Source organism: Myxine glutinosa, chromosome 7 (assembly GCF_964187855.1).
Source record: "Myxine glutinosa chromosome 7, kmMyxGlut1.1, whole genome shotgun sequence".
Classification (NCBI taxonomy): Eukaryota; Metazoa; Chordata; class Myxini; order Myxiniformes; family Myxinidae; genus Myxine; species Myxine glutinosa.
This window is the reverse complement of record NC_136267.1, coordinates 147140102-147164243: the sequence shown is the minus strand read 5'-3', so window position 1 is coordinate 147164243 and position 24142 is coordinate 147140102. Positions and strand designations below refer to the sequence as shown.

Genomic DNA, 24142 nt, shown 5'->3' with positions numbered 1-24142 from the left:
CTGAAAAAAGCTCTCTTCCAATGTGTCGCTCCACATGATGGTATCATCAATACATTTGGACTTGTTTTTGAAGTCCGATACAATTTCGTCAAATCGTCTGGAGTATCCATCACCTGAAGCGATGTAACCTTGGGGAGTGGTGCAGTAACGGTATCGGCCCCATGGTGTGATGAACGTTGTCAGATGGCGGTCACATTCTCTGATTGGAACGCTGTGATAGCCATTCCAGGCGTCTGTTACCGTCTTTTTGGTGTTATGTGGCACCGCCATTGCTTGATGGAAGGGTGACTGGGTGTGGTGGGTCTCACGTGTGCAGTGCGCATTCAGTGGTTGCAGATCAACTGTCCTCCGTGGGGTCCCATCCTTCTTTGGACAGACGACCATTCTGCTGCACCATGTCACTGGTTCACCAATTGGCACCGGTTCCAGAACCCCTAACTTGATGTCGCGATCGATACCAGCCTTGACTTCTGCCTGCCAGTGTAAGGGGACAGGCACTGGGGTGTGCACCGCTTTTGGTGTTGCCTCGGGGTCAACCATCAGTGTGAGAGGCGGACCTTCCATGTGGGGTAGTGGCTGGTGTTCGCAGACATTGAATGTGCTGCTTTTGTAGTACTCCAGTAGCCATTTCGCCAGCCTCTCTCGGTTCTCGTCAGTGGCCGGAAATGGGATAGATGTAGGCAGTGTAGGGGGAAGCGATCTTTCTGGGCAGTTACAATTTGCATCGATAACTGCTGCCACTGCAGCACCAACTGTGTTGGATTCGCCAATGGTTGGGAAGCTACTAGACACGAGGCCTAGATCGACGCATGCTTCACGACTGAGATACATGTTCCGTGTGTCAGGTGAGATGTAGCAGATTTGTCGGGTTTCAATAATGTCGCCATTGGCTGTGCGACCAGACAGGTGTAGGAGCATGGCGCCGATAATCCGGACCCTTCCACTGTTAACAGCATTCATCTTCAGGTTGACAGGTAACAGGTCTTCATTACGCAGCCCGAGTTTGTGGAAAATATTAAGTCCTGTGAGGCAGCTTTGACAGCCAGTGTCGGCCATGGCCTGGAGCCTGGCCGATTTTGGTCGGGATGACAGTGGCTGGCCGAAATGGTCATAAGCTTCCTTATCGATCCGTGCTATGAGTTTTATGTACGGCTGCTATGGTTGAGACTTCTTCTTGGTCCAGCCAGAGAGGTGGTCAAATATATGGTGGTCGAGGTGTAGTGGAGTTGACAAGGTGGCCATGGCCCTTTTAATTGGCGGCTTCCAAATGGCCATTTCTCGTTCCGTGACAGAGCAGAGGAGATTGTGGACCTGGCTGCTTTCTTCCACATCATGAGCATCCATTGATTTGTCCGTAGGTTTGTTGTCCGCCTTTTTCGTGCCTCCCCGGCAGACATGTGCAAAATGGCCGCGAGTGGCGCATTTACTGCATGTTTTCCCGTAGGCATTGCAGAATTGACGCCTTTGGTCGATGTTCGGCTGTTTGCCATGACCAGTTTTGCCGCAATAACTACAAATGGCCGCCTGCTTGTCGGTAGTGATCAGGGCTCTTTTGTTCTTCCAGTTTTTGTATTGGCTTGCGCCATGAGCGCCTTCACTATCGAGCAAGGCATTCTGGGAACGTTTCCCTGCTTCCTTGGCCTCGACGAAAGTGAGAACTTCCTCCAAGCTCATGTTCTGATTTTGATCGCCGAGAATGTCCTGTTGTATATCTTGATCGGCGAGTCCCCGACATAGGACATCGCGAACCATGTCCTTGGTGTAGTTGACATCAGTAGGGGGATTGTATGAGCATACAACAGAAAACTTGCAGATCTCAGCTTGACCAGCCAGACGGGCTGCGTAGGTACGAATTGGTTCTTCTCGGTCCTGTCGCATGTTGTGGAGGTCGACGCGGGACACCATAGTATTCTCCTCTCGGACAGCAAGGGACCGAATGGCTTGTAGTATAGCTGCCTCGTCCTTGATTTCAATGCATGGGTTGCTGCGGTGGAGGTCACGTCGTAGGTTAGCATTACAACATTCAAGGAGTTGAACGCGAACATCATTGCCGATTATCTGGGTCGCTGCCTTGTAACCATCCCATCTTCTGGTGAAATATTGCCAATCTTCGCTGGTACCGCCGGTTTGGATACGAGGACGGCTGACTTTGTCCGGTTTGGCTGGTGCAATGGACGTGTGAGTCATGGCGTGGATGGAGAGCTGGATAGCAGCAACGGCATTGTCGGTGCTGTCAGTAACGTAGACACAGCTCGGGAAGGGGCAGACTGCAGCAGGCATCTTCAGATGAGTTGATTGTTCATAAACAAGAATGTATCAATTGAATGCAGGTTTATTAGCAACAACGATGAACAATCAATCTGCAAGACAAAGAAAGCGATGGTAGATATTAGAATAAGATAATAGATACAGAATATGCAAATAACAATGCGCAGTATTACACAAGATGAGAACGCAATAGAGAACAGCACCATACAAGAGTTGTCTAACCTCCACGCACCGTGCTGGTCGGCCTTGAATCTGCCGTTGTGACGTTGCACGGCAGGTGTTTGTAGGTGCAACAGCTGACGTGAGACTTTCCCTGTCATCCTGGCCCCATTTAATACAGCGGCAGCTGTGACCCGAGTGCCCTGTGGCATGCAATAAACCAGGGTTCCTGGGAACGGATGGCCAGCCGGTCCATTCTTTCAATTTTCTTTGTTATGTTTTGAAGGCATTCGACATCTACAGTATAATATGTGCGTTATCATTTGGTAATGGCGGCAAATAATGCACCATTTCACTGGTGGTTGTGGCCAACGTGGCATATCATTGAATCGTATTCTCCTGGCACCTTTTTTGTATGAACACTTCTCTCTGGATCAACACAGAACAAGAATTCATGGCAGAACGAGATGGATGTGTTCAGTATACCTGGCATGAAGCACGACCACCTGTTGCAGTTTCTGGCCGGGGAGCGGCGTGGCTCGGGCCTGGACACTGAACTGTGGCTCATCACTGTGTACCATGAAAAGGTTTGTAAGAACGAGTGGGAGTTTGTTTGTCCCGCAAATGAAGACAAAGTATTTCCATGCATGTGCTAATAGGATTAGTATCTGACAGACCTGGAGTTGAGTGCCAAGTTGTTCAAATTGTTTTTTTTTAATTCACATCTGCTAACCAATGATGTGAGCCTGCCTCATGAATTTCCTTGTATTCCCTCACTGCACCCCCCTCGTCATCCCCCTCATCATCCCCCTCTCATCACACTCAAATATGACTTTATTGAATCACGAATCTATAGATTCGACTCTAAAAGTTTAAGTCCCGCATCATGTTAAGTCTTCGGGGTTGTACACAAAACAATTGACCCGCCATCCCCTCCGCACCCCTCCCGTTCCCCCTGAGACACCCGGTGACGCTTTGTATGACCCCCCAAACACCCATAAATAATACGTGACTCCAACAAAATACACTCCCACCCCTCTTGTAAAATACACCCCTCAGGGACAGCCTTCCCTCTCACAATGACACAAAACATATCCGAAACGATTCATTCAGAACCCAATCATATCTGGTAAGGTATAAGACGATTATGAAATGTTTACAATGAATAATATTTATTTTGTGTCCGGCCCCTTAAGACTCCCAAATCCCAGGTGTAGTCTGGAGTGGTTAATAAAATGCCACTCGAGTCTGAATCGAGTTGGAGTCTCTGATTTGAGTATGACAGGCCCAGTGTGTGACTCAGAATCTGAAGAATTGTGGCCTTTAAGTTGCCGTCATTTCATACTTTTTCAACATCGTGTCTAAGATCCCATGCTGTGCACTCAATCATTGCGGGATATGTTCATGTTTTTCTGTCTCACTTCAGGGCTCCATCACAGATTTCCTCAAAGGAAATGTACTGAGCTGGGTAGAATTGTGCCGTATTGCGGAGAGCATGGCAAGGGGACTGTCTTTCTTACACGAGGAGGGCCCAGACTTAAAGCCTGCCATTGCCCACAGGTTAGTGCTTTGTTATCCAATTGCCATCTTTTTGAAACTAGGACAAAATGGAGACTTATTGTTCGTGCTGGAAATGCAACAGATTGTATCTGTTAATGTGGGATGAATGTTCTTTTTGATTTGGGCACAAAGTCAAACCTGAAAATCCAACCTGCGCAGTTTTTCAAGCTTGTTGCCATCATTGCCGTACCACATAATTCCATGTGGCCATGCAGGTAATGGACCAGCCAATTGCTCAGCAAAAGCTTTATTCTGAAAACGTTTTGGAAAGGTATTTACTTAGCAATAAATGTTATTGTTTCAGATGCCTTATTGCTTGTGATGTGTTTTGTGTGCGTTGACGTACCTTGTGCTCTATGTAACCCACCGTTTAGAGGCCATTTTTCCCCGCAAAGCGGGGGTTGGCCTTTTCGGGGACCGTGGTTGTTGTTGTTTTTTGGTCCCCTTTTTGAAGCAATGTTTTACGGCCGGATGCCCTTCCTGCCGCCAACCCTGTTTGTTGCCTTTTACGACAAGCAGGGAATTACCAGTGAGCTGGTACTCAATTAGCCGACCTCGGAAGGATGACAGGCTGAGTCAACCCCCCTGGCGTTAATTCAGCGATCGACCGGGATTCGAACCCAGGATCCTTGGTATCCTAAGCTGGCACCCTAGCCGCTAGCCCAACACCAGGGCTATGTATTATACATTATACAGTATTTATACATTATACAGCTAGCTCTATACAGTCCCTGGTGTTGGGCTAGCGGCTAGGGTGCCAGCTTAGGATAACCAAGGATCCTGGGTTCGAATCCCGGTCGATCGCTGAATTAACGCCAGGGGGGTTGACTCAGCCTGATCATCCTTCCGAGGTCGGCTAATTGAGTACCAGCTCACTGGTAATTCCCTGCTTGTCGTAAAAGGCAACAAACAGGGTTGGCGGCAGGAAGGGCATCCGGCCGTAAAACATTGCTTCAAAAAGGGGACCGAAAAACAACAACAACCACAGTTCCCGAAAAAGGCCAACCCCCGCTTGCGGGGAAAAATGGCCTCTAAAGGTGGTTTTTTTTTTTGGTTTTTTTATACAGCTAGCTCTATGTATTATACAGTATTTCCTAATTGCACATCAAAAGCTATTTCACTAAAAATTGACCTAAATGGCCTGACAACCGGAAAACGGGGATGCATCACATCTGGGATCTTTTGACCCAAGCATGACCCAGTAATTTATTTGTATCCTCCACAGCCGATTTTGGGTTTTCTGGCTGTGCGTGCATAACAGTTTTGTTCCCGTGATAACCTGTGAACCAATGAAGGGATTTTGACCAAACATGGTACAAGTATTTATTATGACGTAAAGATAAATCGATTCGATTTTGCATTCAAAAGGTCAAAGGCCCATGGTCATGTGATCTTTAATTGAAAATCATAGTTGCCACAATAACTTGTGAACCATGGAATGGATTTCAACCAAACTTGGCACAAGTAAATTGGTTTTTTCATGCAAAGGGCTTTGATACAAAGATGAACTGATTCAATTTTGGGTTCAACAGATCAAAGGTTATGTGCCCTTTGAAAATCATTTTGCAGATTATAACTCTAGTTCTAAACATAGCTGATGTGTTCTATCTTCTATCTCTCTCTCTCTCTCTCTCCTTCTATCTCTCTTTATCTCTCTTTATCTCTATCTCTCCCTCTCTCTCGTGTGACCTTTTTATGCCTCCACCTCCATTATGTTTTCGGGTTTTCCGTCCGTGAGTCCTTCTGGGCTAAACCTCGTTTTTCTCAGTAACCATATGTCCGGTTGACACAAAACTTTCAGGGTAGGAGTCACACCCATGCAGAATGTTTTTATGATAATTGTGATGTCATAGGTCATGAGGTATGGCAGCCATCTTGGATTAAAAGCAAATAATTAAAAAATTATTTCTCAGCAACCGCTGAATGGAAAACTTTGAAACTTGGTGCATTGTCAAATACTCTCAATGGGGAACAAAAGCATGATAATAATGACATAATAGGTGAAGTGGTATACCAGCCAAAAATGTTTTAATCGAATTCCTTATCCTAAAAAGCTGAAATTGCATGCACATGATCTATGACCCATTTGTATTGAAATATTAAATTTATGACATCATAGGTCACATTGCTGTTGAATACAGAGAATGAATGGATGGCAACATAGAGAGTAACCCAGTTTTAGGACCGGCAGAGAAGATAACTGAGAAGGAAGTTAAGGAAGCGATAAAACCAATGAAGAGTCGAAAAGCGGGAGGGCTGACGGGAGTTGTGGGAGATATGTTGAAGGCAGCAGGAAGTTGGGGGTGTCAAGAGAATGACAGAGATCTGTAATCTGGTGGTGAAAGAAGGCCACATTCCAGTGGATTGGGAACTGAGTACCCTCGTCCCTCTATACAAGGGGAAAGGTGACCCTCTGGAGTGTGGCTCGTACCGAGCGATAAAGTTATTGGAGCATGGAATGAAGGTATTGGAAAGGGTGTTGGAGAGGAGGATAAGGAAGAAGGTGAAGATCGACGAAATGCACTTTGGATTTATGCCAGGAAGAGGAATGACAGACGCGCTCTTTATTGTGAGGCAGTTGCAGGAGAAGTAGATGGAGAAGAGGAAGAAGTTGTTTCTTGGGTTTGTTGATCTGGAGAAAGCATTCAATAGGGTTCTACGCGAAGTATTGACATGGGCATTGAGGAAGTTAGAAGTGGAGGAATGGTTGATCAGAGTAGTGATGGCAATGTACAAAAGAGCGCGCACAGCTGTAAGGATGGGAACAGTGGTGAGTTTGAGGTGAAGGTGGGAGTGCATCAGGGGTCGGTACTAAGTCCACTACTATTTGTAGCTGTGATGGAGGTGCTGGCTCAGAACGTAAAGGAGGGTTTACCGTGGGAGTTGTTGTCTGCAGATGATCTTGTGTTGATTGCGGAAAGTATGGATGGACTGAAGGAAAAGATGAACAAGTGGAAGGAATGTATGGAGACAAAAGGTCTGAAGGTGAATATAGGAAAGACGAAGGTGATGGCAAGTGGTAAAGCATGTGGTGAGGTGGAAAGAACTAGGAAGTGGCCGTGTGCTGTGTGCAGGAAGGGTGTCGGAGTGAATTCCATTCAATGTACAATGTGCGCTGAGTGGGTTCATCAAAAATGTAGCGGTCTGAGAGGGTCATTAACCAGTGTGGCAGCTACATTCAAATGTAAGGTGTGCACAGAGGGATCTGCAGATGGAGGAAATGTTGAGTTGGATCTTGGAGACGGCGTGAAGCTGGAAGGTGTGAAAACATTTTGCTACCTCGGAGACATGCTGAATGGAGAAGGTGGATCAGACTCGGCAACGGTTGCTCGAGTGAGATGTGCATGGAAGAAGTTTCGGGAACTGAGTGGCGTGCTTATGAGGAGGGGAGTGTCGTTGAAGCTGAAGGGAAAGGTGTGTGCTGCATGTATGAGAAGTGTTATGATTTATGGGAGCGAGACATGGGTCATGAATGTAGAGCAGCAACGAAGGCTGGAAAGGGTGGAAATGCGAATGGTTCGGTGGATGTGCGGAGTATCGTTGAGAGAGAGGAAGACAAATGATGAATTGCGAAAGATGATGGGAATAGAGCCTGTGATTGATGCTGTGAAGAGGAACAGGTTGAGATGGTTTGGTCATGTGTTGAGGAAGGATGAAAGTGACTGGTTGAGAAGAGTGATGGAAATGAATGTAGAAGGAAGTAGTGGACGGGGAAGACCGAGAAAGACTTGGCTAAAGATGGTTGAAGAAGAAATGCGGGCAAGGGGGTTAACAAGGAGAGATGCAGAAAATAGGGCAAAATGGAGAAGATTGTCATGGGGACCGCAAGGCTAACCCCCGCTCTAGCAGGGAAAATGGCCTTAAAATGCATGTTGTTGTTTTTGTTGTTGTATAGGTCACATGGTTTGGTAGCCATTTTGGATTGAAGGAAAATATTAAATAATTATATCTCTGAAACCGCTAACCCTATTGATGCAAAATTTTACAAACATCATCTCACATCACTGTTGCATATAGTTTGAAAATGATGATGTCATAGGTCACGTGGTTTGGCAGCCATCTTGGATAGAAAAACGAACCTTATCCAATCAACATGAAACTTCACAAATGTGATCCACTACCCATACGTATGCAGAGTGATGGCATCTACCCATTGTGGGACTATGTGGAGGCATATTGACGACACAGTCGCATTGTTCCAGTTAATACAGAGTCAATGCTTGTGGAAGAGCTAGACCACAGAACAGATTAGGATGCAACATAAGAAAAGAAACAGCAAAAAGGGAAGGGAGAAATGCCAATTGCAGGGCCAACAGAGAAGATAGACGGAGACGGACAAACAAGGGATGCAAAAAATGATAAGGGGGAGGGGAGAACACAAAAGGTGGACAAGATGAATACAGAAGCAAAAAAAATTGGGGGGGTGGTTTAATGAGGGTAGAAAAGATCATAGTTTCACATGGGGGATGGTGGTTAACAGCTTTCTTGAATACCTGGAGGGAAGAATGAGATTGAAGAGAATATGGAAGTTGGTTCCACAGGTGGGGAAATAGAGGAACGAATGAGTGGAGGTGAGCAGTGATTCTGCATTTTGGGAATTTTACTGGAAGGGGGTTGCAAGTGGACTGTGTGCGCCCTGCAAAATCAAAATCCTGGGGAAGGGGGGAGGGGGGGGGGGAGGTGACAAGTTGTTTTTTTGATTGGAAGAGAAAGACCATTTCTTTTTTTGGCTATCTCTCTTTCCTATCTTTGACCTTTGTTGTTGCTGTTGTTCCCTACAGTAACCAGCTTAAAAAGCGAGTTGGGAAATGGCTCAAACAAACTTGAACTGACAACAATAGAGAATGTTTCTGTAAATCGCAACATTGGTTTCACTGTTTTAAATGCTAATGGAGTCGGACATTGCACTATGCCATATATTCATTACATATTTTGAATCAGAATGGTTACACCTTAACTGTCACTGTGTTTTTATACCGTACTATTGTATTTTTACCTTCGCCAGAGGAGAGGGTATTGCATTTGAGTCCGTTTGTTTGTTTGTCAATCTGTCTGTCTGTTGTACACCGCACCTTTCCTATGCCATCCCCAGGTGCTGCATATCGTCATTGCCGGGCACCGAAGGGGGCTCGGCAATGACGCACGCTGAAAGCGAGTACTCAATTTTCACTCTGGTTGTTGTACACGGCACCTTTCCTATGCCATCTCCAGGCGCTGCATATCGTCATTGCCGGGCACTGAAGGGGGCTCGGCAATGGCGCACGCTGAAAGGGAGTACTCAGTTTTCACTCTGGTTGTTTGTTTGTTTGTTTTCTTGGTTGCTTGTTTGTTTGTTTGTTTGTTTGTTTGTCCCGGCGATATCTCAGCCATCCTTTGAGCTAGGAAGCTGAAATTTCGGCACAATAGTGAGCAAGTCCTTTGTCAAAAACGTTTTTTTGGTTTTTTTTGATTAATCAATTAATTGAGGAGTTATTTAATTATTAGTGATTAATTAAGTACTTATATATTTCCTTTCTCTTCTGGGCATTATCTCTGGTACCTCTTGAGCGAGGAAGCTGATATTTGGACATGCCAATGACCAAGTGATTTGGCTGCAAAGGATATTTTTGATTTATTGATTAATCAATTAATTAATTAAGCGATTAATTATTTAATTATTTGATTAATGACTACTTTTCTTTTTTTTTTTTGTTACAGATTCTGATGAAATGGTGGTGGTTTATGTATTATATTAGCCAATTGATTGACTATTTAATTTTTTTATGATTATTATTTCTTTATTTTCATTATTAATCATTTATTTATTTTCTTTCTCATCTGGGCAATATCTCAGGCACCTTTTGAGCTAGGAAGCTAATATTTGGACATGACAGTGACCAGGTGATGTGGCCATAAAGGATATTTTTGATTTATTGATTAACCATTTATTGATTAATCAATTAATTTATTTATTTATTAATTACCTATTTAATTAAATTTCTAAAAGTTACATCTTGGACGAAGCACTGGTGGTTTAGCTATGCTATTAGCCAATTGATGAAGAAAATATTTTGTGAATTTTTTTTTGGGGATTTTAATTATACAATTAATCAATCAATTATATTGTACACCTCTCCCTCCCAATGCACTCTCTATGAGCTGCACTGCGGTATTGCCGGGCGCCGGAGGCTGTGGGATATTTAATTATTTGGCATGGGAGCGGTGTACTTTGAATGCATCTGTACTTGTTGTACACCGCACCTTTCCTATGCCATCTCCAGGCATTGCAAATCGTCATTGCCGGGCACCGATGGGGGCTCAGCAGTGACGCACGCTGAAAGGGAGTACTCAGTTTTCACTCTGGTTTTCTTTCTTGTTTTCTTGTTGTACACCGCTCGCTCCTTTCCTATGCCATCTCCAGGCATTGCAAATCGTCATTGCCGGGCACCGAAGGGGGCTCAGCAGTGACGCACGCTGAAAGGGAGTACTCCGTTTTCACTCTGGTTGTTTGTTGTACACCGCTCCTTTCCTATGCCATCTCCATGCATTGCAAATCGTCATTGCTGGGCACCGAAGGGGCTCAGCAGTGACGCATGCTGAAAGAGAGTACTCAGTTTTCACTCTGGTTGTTTGTTTTCTTGGTTGTTTTCTTTCTTGTTTTCTTGCTTTCTTGTTTTCTTGTTTGTCCGGATGATATCTCAGCCATCCTTTGAGCTAGGAAGCTGAAATTTCGGCACAGTAGTGAGCAAGTCATTTCGGCACAGTAGTGAGCAAGTTTCTGTCAACCCGCGACTCTGATTCTGCAACTGGTCCTGACGGCATCAGCCCACGGGTCCTAAAATCATGTTCTTCTGCTCTTTCACTCCCTCTTTCTGTTCTCTTCACCCTCTCTTTTGCTCAAGGTCATCTGCCATCTGCTTGGAAATCAGCCAACATCACCGCTTTGCACAAAAAAGGTGCAAAAACAGATCCCAGCAACTACAGACCAATCAGCCTTCTCCCAATTATCAGCAAAGTCATGGAATCCATCATTGCTTCAGATATTAAATCTTTCCTCTTCTCCAATGGCTTGATCTCTGATCATCAATTTGGTTTCAGACCTGGTCACTCTACTCTGGACATGCTGCTTCTGCTTTCTCAACAATGGATGGAGGTCCTCAACGCCAAACAGGAAATTAGAGCTGTCTCCCTTGACATTTCACGTGCCTTCGATACGGTCTGGCACCTTGCTCTGCTCTCCAAACTCTCCTCCTTTGGTATCCATGGAAATCTCCACGCATGGCTGGCGGACTTCCTCTCTGGTCGTAGTCAACGTGTGGCCCTGAATGGGTTTCTCTCATCTCCTCTTCCTGTTCAGGCTGGAGTTCCCCAAGGTAGTGTTCTGGGCCCTGTGCTTTTTCTGGTCTTCATCAATGATCTCTCTGACTCTCTTGAAAATCCTCTCTATCTCTTTGCTGTCGACTCTACTCTCTGTCGCTCCATTCCTCATCCCTCAGATCGGCAGTCTGCAGCCTCCTCACTCTCTGCAGACCTGGACAAAATCACAGACTGGTCAAACAAGTGGAACATGTCTTTCAATCCTGACAAATCTCACACTCTTACAATGTCTCTCCGAAAGGACCGACTGGACAACCCTCCCATCTACTTTCTCAACAATCCTCTCCAAGAAGTTCTGTCGCTCAAGCTTTTGGGTCTCACTATCTGCCATGATCTTTCTTGGGAAAACCACATTTCCAAGCTGGCCTCCAAAGCCAGTCGCCGACTGGGCATCCTCCGTCGTGCGAAGTCCTTCCTTGGCACACCTGAGCTCCTCACCACATACAAGGCTTTCATCCGCAGCTCAATGGAATACTGTTCCCCCCTCTGGGCTGGTGCTCCTGCCTCACACCTTGCTCGGCTTCACGCTGTTGAGGCCAAAGCTTTCAGAATCATTGGAATCTCCTGCGATGTAGTCAACGCCGAGGGCCTTTCACTCACCCACCGCAGGCAGGTTGGTGGTCTTTCTGTCTTCTACCGACTCCTCTCCGGCCTTGCTCCCCCAGCTCTCTCTGTGCTCTGTCCCCCCAATATTCCTTCAGGTCGCACAAGATCTGCCTGCAACCCTCTTATGGTTAAACTGCCAAAGTCTAGGCTCTCTGCTCACCTTCACTCTTTCATTCCCCTTTTCTCCCGCCTCTGGAACAAACTCCCCGACTCCCTTCAATCCCACTCCTCCCTCCAGGTCTTTAAAACAGCTGTTCACCACCATCTCTTATCTTCCCCCATCGAAAACCTTGAACTTTTCTACCCCCGGTAATTCACCCCAGAGTCCTTGCAGTGTTCATATGTTTTAATCCTCTCCCACCTCCCCCCAAGTCCTCCCGATGTCCCTGCTCTCAAATGTTGTGTTTGTGTCCTTCCCCTTCTTCCCCCCTCTTTTGTGTCCTCCCCCCTCTCTCCCCATCTTGTCTGCCGCTCCCCTTGTTTTTTGTGTTTTGTGTGTCGGTTTGTCTTTTTGTGTGATTAATGTTTGCTCTTTCACGAGCCTCGATCTTGTATACAAAAAAAAAAAAAAAAAAAAGTCCTTTGTCAAAAACAGTATTTTTTGTTTTTTGAATAATCAATTAATTGAGGAGTTATTTAATTATTAGCGATTAATTAAGTCACTAAAATTAAGTGATTAATTAAGTAAAACATTGCTTCAAAAAGGGGACCAAAAAAACAACAACAACCACGGTGCCCGAAAAAGGCCAACCCCCGCTTTGCAGGGAAAAATGGCCTCTAAAGGTGGGTTTTTTTTTTTTTAAATATTAATTAAGTACTTATTTAATTAATCAAATTTCCTTTCTCTTCTGACCATTAACTCAGGCACCTTTTGAGTTAGGCAGCTGATATTTGGACATGCCAATGACCAGGTGATTTTTTTTTTTTTTTTTTTTTGTTTTGTATACTGAATCGAGGCTCGTGAAAGAGCTAAAATTTGGAGCTAAAAGAGCTAAAAGAGCTAAAAAAAGAGCTAAAAAAAAAGCTAAAATTTGGCTGCAAAGGCTATTTTTGATTTATTTATTAATCAATTAATCGATTAATTATTTAATTATTCGATTAATGACTAAAAATTTTTTTTTTTTTAAAGTTACAGATTCTGATGAAATGATGGTGGTTTATGTGTTCTCTGACCGAATTGATTAATAATTTAATTTTTTAATGATTATTATTTATTTATTTTCATTATTAATCATTTATTTATTTTCTTTCTCATTTGGCCAATATCTCAGGCACCTTTTGAGCTCGGAAGCTAATATTTGGACATGAGTGACCAACTGATATGGCTATCAAGGATATTTTTGATTTATTGATTAATCATTTAATCGATTAATTATTTATTGGTGAATCAATTAATTATTTAATTTTTTATTTATGACTTATTTAATTAAATTTCTAAAAGATACATCTTCGGATGAAGCACGAGTGGTTTAGTTATGCTATTAGCCAATTGATTAAGAAAATAATTTGTGATAATCTTTTATTGATTTTAATTATACAATTAATCAATGAATTAGCGTACACCTCTCCCTCCCAAAGCAGCCTCTATGAGCTGCACTGCGGTATTGCCTTGCCGGGCGCCAGAGGCGCCCCGGCAATGCCGCCATGTAGGATATTTAATTATTTGGCAAGGGGGCGGTGTACTTTGAATGTATCTGTACTTGTTGTACACTGCTCCTTTCCTATGCCATCTCCAGGCATTGCAAATCGTCATTGCTGGGCACCGAAGGGGGCTCGGCAGTGACGCACGCTGAAAGAGAGTACTCCGTTTTCACTCTGGTTGTTTGTTTTCTTGCTTTCTTTCTTTCTTTCTTTCTTGTTTGTTTGTTTGTCCGGGCAATATCTCAGCCATCCTTTGAGCTAGGAAGCTGAAATGTCAGCACAATAGTGAGCAAGTCCTTTGTCAAAAACGTTATTTTTTGTTTTTTGATTAACTAATTAATTGATGAGTTATTTAATTATTAGCGATTAATTAAGTACTTATTTAATTAATTAAATTTCATTTCTCTTCTGACCATTAACACAGGCACGTTTTGAGTTAGGAAGCTGATATTTAGACAGGAGTGACCAAGTGATGTGGCTATCAAGGATATTTTTGATTTATTGATTTATTAATTAATCAATTAATCGATAAATTATTTAATTATTCGATTAATGACGATTTTTTTTTTTTTTTTCTTACAGATTCTGATGAAATGGTGGTGGTTTATGTGTTCTCTGACCGAATTGATTAATAATTTAATTTTTTAATGACTATTATTTATTTATTTTCATTATTAATCATTTATTTATTTTCTTTCTCATTTGGCCAATATCTCAGGCACCTTTTGAGCTCGGAAGCTAATATTTGGACATGAGTGACCAAGTGATGTGGCTATCAAGGATATTTTTGATTTCTTGATTAATGAATGAATCAATTAATCGATTAATTATTTAATTATTCGATTAATTACTAAAAAAAAAAAAAAAAAAAATCAGTTACAGATTCTGATGAAATGGTGGTGGTTTTGTGTTCTGTGACCGAATTGATTAATAATTTAATTTTTAAATGATTATTATTTATTTATTTTCATTATTAATCTTTTTCTTTTTTTTTTCGCATTTGGCCAATATCTCAGGCACCTTTTGAGCTGGGAAGCTAATATTTGGACGTGACAGTGACCAAGTGATTTGGCTATCTATATATATATAACACAGTTTGTGTGTGTGTGTGTGTGTGTGTGTGTGTGTGTGTGTGTGTCGTGTGTGTGTGTGTGTGTGTGTGTGTGTAATGTTACCGATAGACTCCGAAACGGAGAGGCTCACGAACTTGATATTTGGCACAAACATGGCCATTGAGCCTGGTACGAACATGGTCGACCTAAAAATTTATTTCATAATATTTTTACCTCAGCGCATTTCAGCGAGGAATATTATGACCGGAATGGCAGAGCAGCGCGCTGATTCGCTCAGAGCGATCACGTGATGTTCCAACTTTGCCGCCATAATCTCACAGTTATGCATTCGCACGGTAATTCAGTTTTTTCACATTTCAGCGAGGAACATTGGCCATTCACACCACATACGTTTTTTTCACTTTCATCTGATATTTGTGATTTATTTCAAACGAAACTGTATTCCCATCTACACGGCCATGTATTCCTATTAACGTTATGTAAAGGTACATAATTGTGTGGATTACATCATTTGGGATGGTGATCAATTGCCAGTAACCATCTATATCCCTCGCCCTCCCCTTCCCTCCTCCCCCTCCCTCCCGCTCCCCCTCCCTTTCCCCCCTCCCCTCCCCCTACCCTTCCCCCTCCCTTCCCCCTCCACCCTACCCTCTCCCCTCCCCCCCTCCTTTCCCCTCCCCTCCCCCTCCCTCCCTTCCCCTCCCTCTCCCCTCCCCCTCCATTTCCCCCATGCCCCTCCCTTTCCCCCCTACCCCTTCCTTTCCAACCTACCCCTTCCCCATCCCCCTCCCCCTCCCCCTCCCCTCCCCCTCCCTTTCCCCATGCTCCTCCCTTTCCCCCATGCTCCTCCCTTTCCCCCCTACCCCTTCCTTCTTTCTGCCTACCCCTTCCCCACCCCTCTCCCCCCCCTCCCCACCCCCTCGCCCCCTCCCCCTCCCTTTCCCCCATGCCCCTCCATTTCCCCCCTACCCCTTCCTTTCCACCCCACCCCTTCCCCATCCCCTCCCCTCCCCCCTCCCCTCTCCCTCCCTTTCCCCCATGCTCCTCCTTTCCCCCTACCCCTTCCTTTCTGCCCTACCCCTTCCCCTCCCCCTCCCCACCCCCTCCCCCTCCCCCACCCCCTCCCCCTCCCCCCATCCCCCCCGTCCTCCCCCTCCCCACCCCTCCCTCCTCCCCTCCCCCTCCTCCCCTACCCCTCCCCTCCCCCCTCCCCCCTCTTCTCCCCTCCCCCCTCTCCTCCCCTCCCCCCCCCGCTCCCCTCCCCCCCTCCCACCCTCCTCCCCTCCCAACTCTGTCCCCCTCCCCCCCTCCACCCCTTCCCCCTCCCATCCCTCCCCATCCCCCCCACTTCTCCCCTCTCCCCCTCCCCACCCCACCCCCCCTCTTTCCCCTCTCCCCTCCCCTCCCCCTCTTCTCCCCTCTCCTCCCCTCTTCTCCCCTCTCCCCCTCCCCTCCCCTCTCTCCCCTCTCCCCTCCCCCTCTTCTCCCTCCCCCCCTCTTCTCCCTCCCCCCCTCTTCTCCCCTCCCCCCCATTCCCCTCCACCCCCTCCACCTCCCCCTCCCGACCCCCTCCACCTCCCCCCTCCCACCCCCTTCCCCCTCCCATCCCTCCCCCTCCCCATCCCCCCCACTTCTCGTCCACTCCCCTCCCCCTCCCCATCCCCCTCTTTTCCCCTCTCCCCCTCCCCTCTCCTTCTCTCCCCTCTCCCCTCCCCCTCCCCCTCTTTCCCTCTCCCCTCCCCCTCCCCTCTTCTCCCCTCCCCCCTCTTCTCCCTCCCCCCCTCTTCTCCCCTCCCCCCCTCTTCTCCCCTCCCCCCGTTCCCCTCCCCCCTCCCCCTCCCCTCCCTCCTCCCCTCCCCCTCCCCCTACCCCCTCCCCTCCCCCTCCTCCCCTACCCCTCCCCTCCCCCCTCCCCCCTCTTCTCCCCTCCCCCTCTCCTCCCCTCCCCCCCGCTCCCCTCCCCCCCTCCCACCCTCCTCCCCTCCCACCCCTGTCCCCCTCCCCCCTCCCACCCTCCTCCCCCCCTCCCACCCCCTTCCCCCTCCCATCCCTCCCCATCCCCCCCACTTCTCCCCTCTCCCCCTCCCCTCCCCATCCCCCCTCTTTTCCCCTCTCCCCCTCCCCCTCCCCCCTCTTCTCCCCTCTCCCCTCCCCCTCCCCCTCCCCCCCTCCCCCTCCCCCTCCCCCCTCTCCCTCCCCCTCCCCCTCTTCTCCCCTCTCCCCTCCCCCTCTTCTCCCCTCTCCCCTCCCCCCTCTTCTCCCCTCTCCCCTCCCCCCCTCTTCTCCCCTCTTCTCCCCTCTCCCCTCCCCCCCTCTTCTCCCCTCCCCCCCTCTTCTCCCCTCCCCCCCTCTTCTCCCCTCCCACCCTCTTCTCCCCTCCCACCCTCTTCTCCCCTCCCACCCCCTCCACCTCCCCCCTCCACCCCCTTCCCCCTCCCATCCCTCCCCCTCCCCCCTCCCATCCCTCCCCCCTCCCATCCCTCCCCCTCCCCCCTCCCATCCCTCCCCCTCCCCCCTCCCATCCCTCCCCCTCCCCCTCCCCATCCCCCCCACTTCTCTCCACTCCCCCTCCCCATCCCCCCTCTCCCTCCCCATCCCCCCTCTTTTCCCCTCTCCCCCTCCCCCTCCCCCCTCTTTTCCCCTCTCCCCCTCCCCCTCCCCCCTCTTTTCCCCTCTCCCCCCTCCCCCTCCCCCCTCTTTTCCCCTCTCCCCCTCCCCCTCCTTCCTCTTCTCCCCTCTCCCCCTCCCCCTCCCCCTCTTCTCCCCTCTCCCCCTCCCCCTCTTCTCCCCTCTCCCCCTCCCCCTCCCCCTCTTCTCCCCTCTCCCCCTCCCCCTCCCCCTCTTCTCCCCTCTCCCCCTCCCCTCCCCTCTCCCCCTCCCCCTCCCCTCTCCCCCTCCCCCCCTCCCCCTCCCCTCTCCCCCTCCCCCTCCCCTCTCCCCCTCCCCCTCCCCTCTCCCCCTCCCCCTCCCCTCTCCCCCTCCCCCTCCCCTCTCCCCCTCCCCCTCCCCCTCCCTCTCCCCCTCCCCCTCCCCCTCCCCCTCCCCTCTCCCCTCCCCCTCCCCTCTCCCCCTCCCCCTCCCCTCTCCCCCTCCCCCTCCCCCTCTTCTCCCCTCTCCCCCTCCCCCTCCCCCTCTTCTCCCCTCTCCCCCTCCCCCTCCCCCTCTTCTCCCCTCTCCCCTCCTCCTCCCCCTCTTCTCCCCTCCCCCCCTCTTCTCCCCTCCCCCCCTCTTCTCCCCGCCCGGCAATGCGGGTACTTCTGCTAGTCAAGGATATTTTTGATTTATTGATTAATCATTTCATCAATTAATTATTTATTGATTAATGTATTAATTGTTTATTGATTAATCAATTAATTAATTGTTTTTTATTAATGACTTATTTAATTAAATTTCTAAAAGATACATCTTCGGATAAAGCACTAGTGGTTTAGTTATGCTATTAGCCAATTGATTAAGAAAATATTTCGTGATAATCTTTTATTGATTTTAATTATACAATTAATCAATCAATCTGTGTACACCTCTCCATCCAAGGCAGCCTCTATGAGCTGCACTGCGGTAATGCCGGGCGCCAGAGGCGCCCCGGCAATGCCGCGCTGTAGGATATTTAATTATTAGCGCTGAGGAAGCGCCTCTAGCGAATGACTTCCAGCCAGTGTAACGCGAATTCCTGTCACAGGAATTCTGAGATCATATAAGTGTGACGTGGCAGTTCCTGATTGGTTCGTGTTGGGGAACGCCTTCTCGCTGCCGACGTGACGTAAATTCGCGCACGCGCACTGGTGAAGCGCGAGATTCGGCCCAAGGTTCTTATTATTATTAGCGCTGAGGAAGCGCCTCTAGCGAATGACTTCCAGCCAGTGTAACGCGAATTCCTGTCACAGGAATTCTGAGATCATATAAGTGTGACGTGGCAGTTCCTGATTGGTTCGTGTTGGGGAACGCCTTCTCGCTGCCGACGTGACGTAAATTCGCGCACGCGCACTGGTGAAGCGCGAGATTCGGCCCAAGGTTCTTATTATTATTAGCGCTGAGGAAGCGCCTCTAGCGAATGACTTCCAGCCAGTGTAACGCGAATTCCTGTCACAGGAATTCTGAGATCATATAAGTGTGACGTGGCAGTTCCTGATTGGTTCGTGTTGGGGAACGCCTTCTCGCTGCCGACGTGACGTAAATTCGCGCACGCGCACTGGTTATTATTATTTTTGTATACAAGATCGAGGCTCGAACCATGATCGAGGCTCGAAATTCCATGCCCGAACCTCAGCGCAATCCAAGAGGATTCACTTGTTTGGCATGGGGGCGGTGTACTTTGAATGTATCTGTACTTTTTTGTTTTCTTTCTTGTTTTCTTGCTCTCTTGTTACTTGCAAAATCGAAGATTTTACAAGTATATTGGTCGGTTGTGTTTGTGACTCTGTCTGTCTGTCTGTTTGTTTGTTTGCTTGTTACTTGCAAAATCGAAGATTTTACAAGTATATTGGTCGGTTGTGTTTGTGACTGTTTGTTTGTTTGTTACTTGCAAAATCGAAGATTTTACAAGTATATTGGTCGGTTGTGTTTGTGACTCTGTCTGTCTGTTTGTTTGTTTGCTTGTTACTTGCAAAATCGAAGATTTTACAAGTATATTGGTCGGTTGTGTTTGTGACTCTGTCTGTCTGTTTGTTTGTTTGCTTGTTACTTGCAAAATCGAAGATTTTACAAGTATATTGGTCGGTTGTGTTTGTGACTGTCTGTCTGTTTGTTTGTTTGCTTGTTTGTTTGTTTGTCACCGGCCTACAGGTCACAATTTTCAACCGATCTTCACCAAACTTCACCAAGTGGTAGAGTTGGTCAAATGCCAGAAGCCTATTGTTTTTGGGGTCAATAGGTCAAAAGGTCAACATAGGCCAAAGGTCACCAACTTTGCTGAATTTCTAAAATCCTCAATTTTCATCCGATTGACTTGAAATTTGAAGACCACTTGCATATCTGGTCATTGAATTCAACCACCAATAATTTTTGAGGTCAACATAGGCCAAATGGTCAACATAGGCCAAATTTCTAAAATCCTCAATTTTCATCCAATTGACTTGAAATTTGGAGAGGACTTGCATTGAATTCAACCACCAAGTATTCTTGAGGTCAACATAGGCCAAATGGTCAACATAGGCCAAATTTCTAAAATCCTCAATTTTCATCCAATTGACTTGAAATTTGAAAAGGACTTGCATATCTCGTCACTGAATTCAACCACAAATTATATTTTAGGTGAACATAGGTCAAAAGGTCAACATAGGCCAAATTTCTAAAATCCTCAATTTTCATCCAATTGACTTGAAATTTGAAGAGGACTTGCATATCTGGTCAGTGAATTCAACCACCAAGTATCTTTGAGGTCAACATAGGCCAAAAGGTCAACATAGGCCAAATTTCTAAAATCCTCAATTTTCATCCAATTGACATGAAATTTCTCAATTTTCATCCAATTGACATGAAATTTGAAGAGGACTTGCATATCTGGTCACTGGATTCAACCACCAAGTATTTTTGAGGTCACCATAGGCCATCATGTCACATTGAAAACTTTTGGGGAGGGCGTATTTTGCAAGTATCGTGCTACGCATGACGTTTTCTTGTTTGTTTGTTTGTTTGTAACCGGCCTACAGGTCACAATTTTCAACCGATCTTCACCAAACTTCACCAAATGGTAGAGTTGGTCAAATGCCAGAAGCCTATTGTTTTGGGGTCAATAGGTCAAAAGGTCAACATAGGCCAAAGGTCACCAAATTTGCTAAATTTCTAAAATCCCCAATTTTCATCCGATTGACTTGACATTTGAAGACCACTTGCATATCTGGTCACTGAATTCAACCACTAAGTAATTTTGAGGTCAACATAGGCCAAATGGTCAACATAGGCCAAATTTCTAAAATTCTCAATTTTCATCCAATTGACTTGAAATTTGGAGAGGACTTGCATTGAATTCAACCACCAAGTGTTCTTGAGGTCAACATAGGCCAAATGGTCAACATAGGCCAAATTTCTAAAATCCTCAATTTTCATCCAATTGACTTGAAATTTGAAAAGGACTTGCATATCTCGTCACTGAATTCAACCACAAATTATATTTTCGGTGAACATAGGCCAAAAGGTCAACATAGGCCAAATTTCTAAATCCTCAAATTTCATCCAATTGACTTGAAATTTGAAAAGGACTTGCATATCTCGTCACTGAATTCAACCACAAATTATATTTTAGGTGAACATCAGTCAAAAGGTCAACATAGGCCAAATTTCTAAAATCCTCAATTTTCATCCAATTGACTTGAAATTTGAAGAGGACTTGCATATCTGGTCACTGAATTCAACCACCAAGTATCTTTGAGGTCAACATAGGCCAAAAGGTCAACATAGACCAAATTTCTAAAATCCTCAATTTTCATCCAATTGACATGAAATTTGAAGAGGACTTGCATATCTGGTCACTGAATTCAACCACCAAGTATTTTTGAGGTCACCATAGGCCATCATGTCACATTGAAAACTTTTGGGGGAGGGCGTATTTTGCAAGTATCGTGCTACGCATGACGTTTTCTTGTTTGTTTGTTTGTTTGTTTGTCTCCGGCCTACAGGTCACAATTTTCAACCGATCTTCACCAAACTTCACCAAGTGGTAGCGTTGGTCAAATGGCCAGAACCCTATTGTTTTTGGGGTCAAAAGGTCAACATAGGCCAAAGGTCACCAACTTTGCTAAATTTCTAAAATCCTCAATTTTCATCCGATTGACTTGAAATTTGAAGACCACTTGCATATCTGGTCATTTAATTCAACCACCAAGAATTTTTGAGGTCAACATAGGCCAAATGGTCAACATAGGCCAAATTTCTAAAATCCTCAATTTTCATCCGATTGACTTGAAATTTGAAGACCACCTGCATATCTGGTCACTGAATTCAACCACCAAGCATTTTTGAGGTCAACATAGGCCAAATGGTCAACATAGGCCAAATTTCTAAAATCCTAAATTTTCATCCAATTGACTTGAAATTTGGAGAGGACTTGCATTGAATTCAACCACCAAGTACTCTTGAGGTCAACATAGGCCAAATGGTCAACATAGGCCAAATTTCTAAAATCCTCAATTTTCATCCAATTGACTTGAAATTTGAAAAGGACTTGCATATCTCGTCACTGAATTCAACCACAAATTATATTTTAGGTGAACATAGGTCAAAAGGTCAACATAGGCCAAATTTCTAAAATCCTCAATTTTCATCCAATTGACTTGAAATTTGAAGAGGACTTGCATATCTGGTCAGTCAATTCAACCACCAAGTATCTTTGAGGTCAACATAGGCCAAAAGGTCAACATAGGCCAAATTTCTAAAATCCTCAATTTTCATCCAATTGACATGAAATTTGAAGAGGACTTGCATATCTGGTCACTGAATTCAACCACCAAGTATTTTTGAGGTCACCATAGGCCATCATGTCACATTGAAAACTTTTGGGGGAGGGTGTATTTTGCAAGTATCGTGCTACGCATGACGTTTTCTTGTTTGTTTGTTTGTCTGAGCGATATCTCAGCCATTCTTTGAGCTAGGCAACTGAAATTTTGGCACAATAGTGAGCAAGTCCTTCGTCAAAAACTGTATTTTTTGTTTTTTGATTAATCAATAAATTGAGGAGTTATTTAATTATTAGCGATTAATTAAGTACTTATTTAATTAATCAAATTTCCTTTCTCTTCTGACCATTAACTCAGGCACCTTTTGAGTTAGGAAGCTGATATTTGGACATGCCAATGACCAGGTGATTTGGCTGCAAAGGCTGTTTTTGATTTATTAATTAATCAATTAATCGATTAATTATTTAATTATTCGATTAATGACTAAAAAAAAATTTTTTTTTTAGTTACAGATTCTGATGAAATGGTGGTGGTTTATGTGTTCTCTGACCGAATTGATTAATAATTTGTTTTTTTTATGATTATTATTTATTTCTTTTCATTAATAAATCATTTATTTATTTTCTTTCTCATTTGGCCAATATCTCAGGCACCTTTTGAGCTCGGAAGCTAATATTTGGACATGAGTGACCAACTGATGTGGCTATCAAGGATATTCTTGATTTATTAATTAATCAATTAATCGATTAATTATTTAATTATTCGATTAAGTACTAAAAAGTTGTTTTTTTTTCAGTTACAGATTCTGATGAAATGGTGGTGGTTTATGTGTTCTGTGACCGAATTGATTAATAATTTAATTTTTTAATGATTATTATTTATTCAATTTCATTATTAATCATTTATTTATTTTCTTTCTCATTTGGCCAATATCTCAGGCACCTTTTGAGCTGGGAAGCTAATATTGGGACATGACAGTGACCAAGTGATGTGGCTATCAAGGATATTTTTGATTTATTGATTAATCATTTAATCGATTAATTATTTATTGATTAATTGATTAATTATTGATTAATCAATTAATTATTTAATTGTTATTATTGACTTATTGAATTAAATTTCTAAAAGATACATCTTCGGATGAAGCACTTGTGGTTTAGTTATGCTATTAGCCAATTGATTAAGAAAATATTTTGTGCTGTTCTTTTATTGATTTTAATTATACAATTAATCAATCAATTAGCGTACACCTCTCCCTCCCAATGCAGCCTCTATGAGGTTCACTGCGGTATTGCCGGGCGCCCCGGCTGTGCTGCGCTGTGGGATATTTAATTATTTGGCATGGGGGCGGTGTACTTTGAATGTATCTATACTTGTTTTCTTTCTTGTTTTCTTTCTGTCTTGTTTGTCCTGGCGATATCTCAGCCATCCTTTGAGCGAGGAAGCTGAAATTTCGGCACAATAGTGAGCAAGTCCTTTGTCAAAAACGCGATTTTTTGTTTTTTGATTAATCAATTAATTGAGGAGTTATTTAATTATTAGCGATTAATTAAGTACTTATTTAATTAATCAAATTTCCTTTCTCTTCTGACCATTAACTCAGGCACCTTTTGAGTTAGGAAGCTAATATTTGGACATGAGTGACCAAGTGATGTGGCTATCAAGGATATTTTTGATTTATTGATTAATCATTTAATCGATTAATTATTGATTGATTAATTAATTAATTATTGATTTTTTTATTAATGACTTATTTAATTACATTTCTAAAAGATACATCTTCGGATGAAGCACGAGTGGTTTAGTTATGCTATTAGCCAATTGATTAAGAAAATATTTTGTGATAATCTTTTATTGATTTTAATTAGACAACTAATCAATCAATTAGTGTGCACCTCTCCCTCCCAATGCAGCCTCTATGTGCTGCACTGCGGTATTGCCAGGCGCCTGAGGTGCCCCGGCAATGCCGCGCTGTAGGATATTTAATTATTTTACATGGGGGCAGTGTACTTTGAATGTATCTGTACTTGTTTGTTTGTTTGTTTTCTTTCTTGTTACTTGCAAAATCAAAGATTTTTCAAATATATT

General features: G+C 44.9%; 1 protein-coding gene across 3 annotated transcripts in view; it reads left to right on the top strand.

Annotated features, from left to right (window-relative positions):
* Positions 1-24142, top strand: part of LOC137415615 (activin receptor type-2A) — a 187618-nt gene that overhangs the window by 106934 nt on the left and 56542 nt on the right. For 2 of the 3 annotated variants that reach the window (XM_078782392.1, XM_078782391.1), the window contains exons 6-7: positions 2871-3014; positions 3854-3987. In XM_078782392.1, coding sequence (XP_078638518.1) covers positions 2871-3014; positions 3854-3987 — 278 coding nt within the window. Of the gene's footprint in view, positions 1-2870; positions 3015-3853; positions 3988-9079; positions 9896-24142 lie in introns of those variants that run through there. The other variant, XM_078782394.1, reaches the window with a different exon arrangement.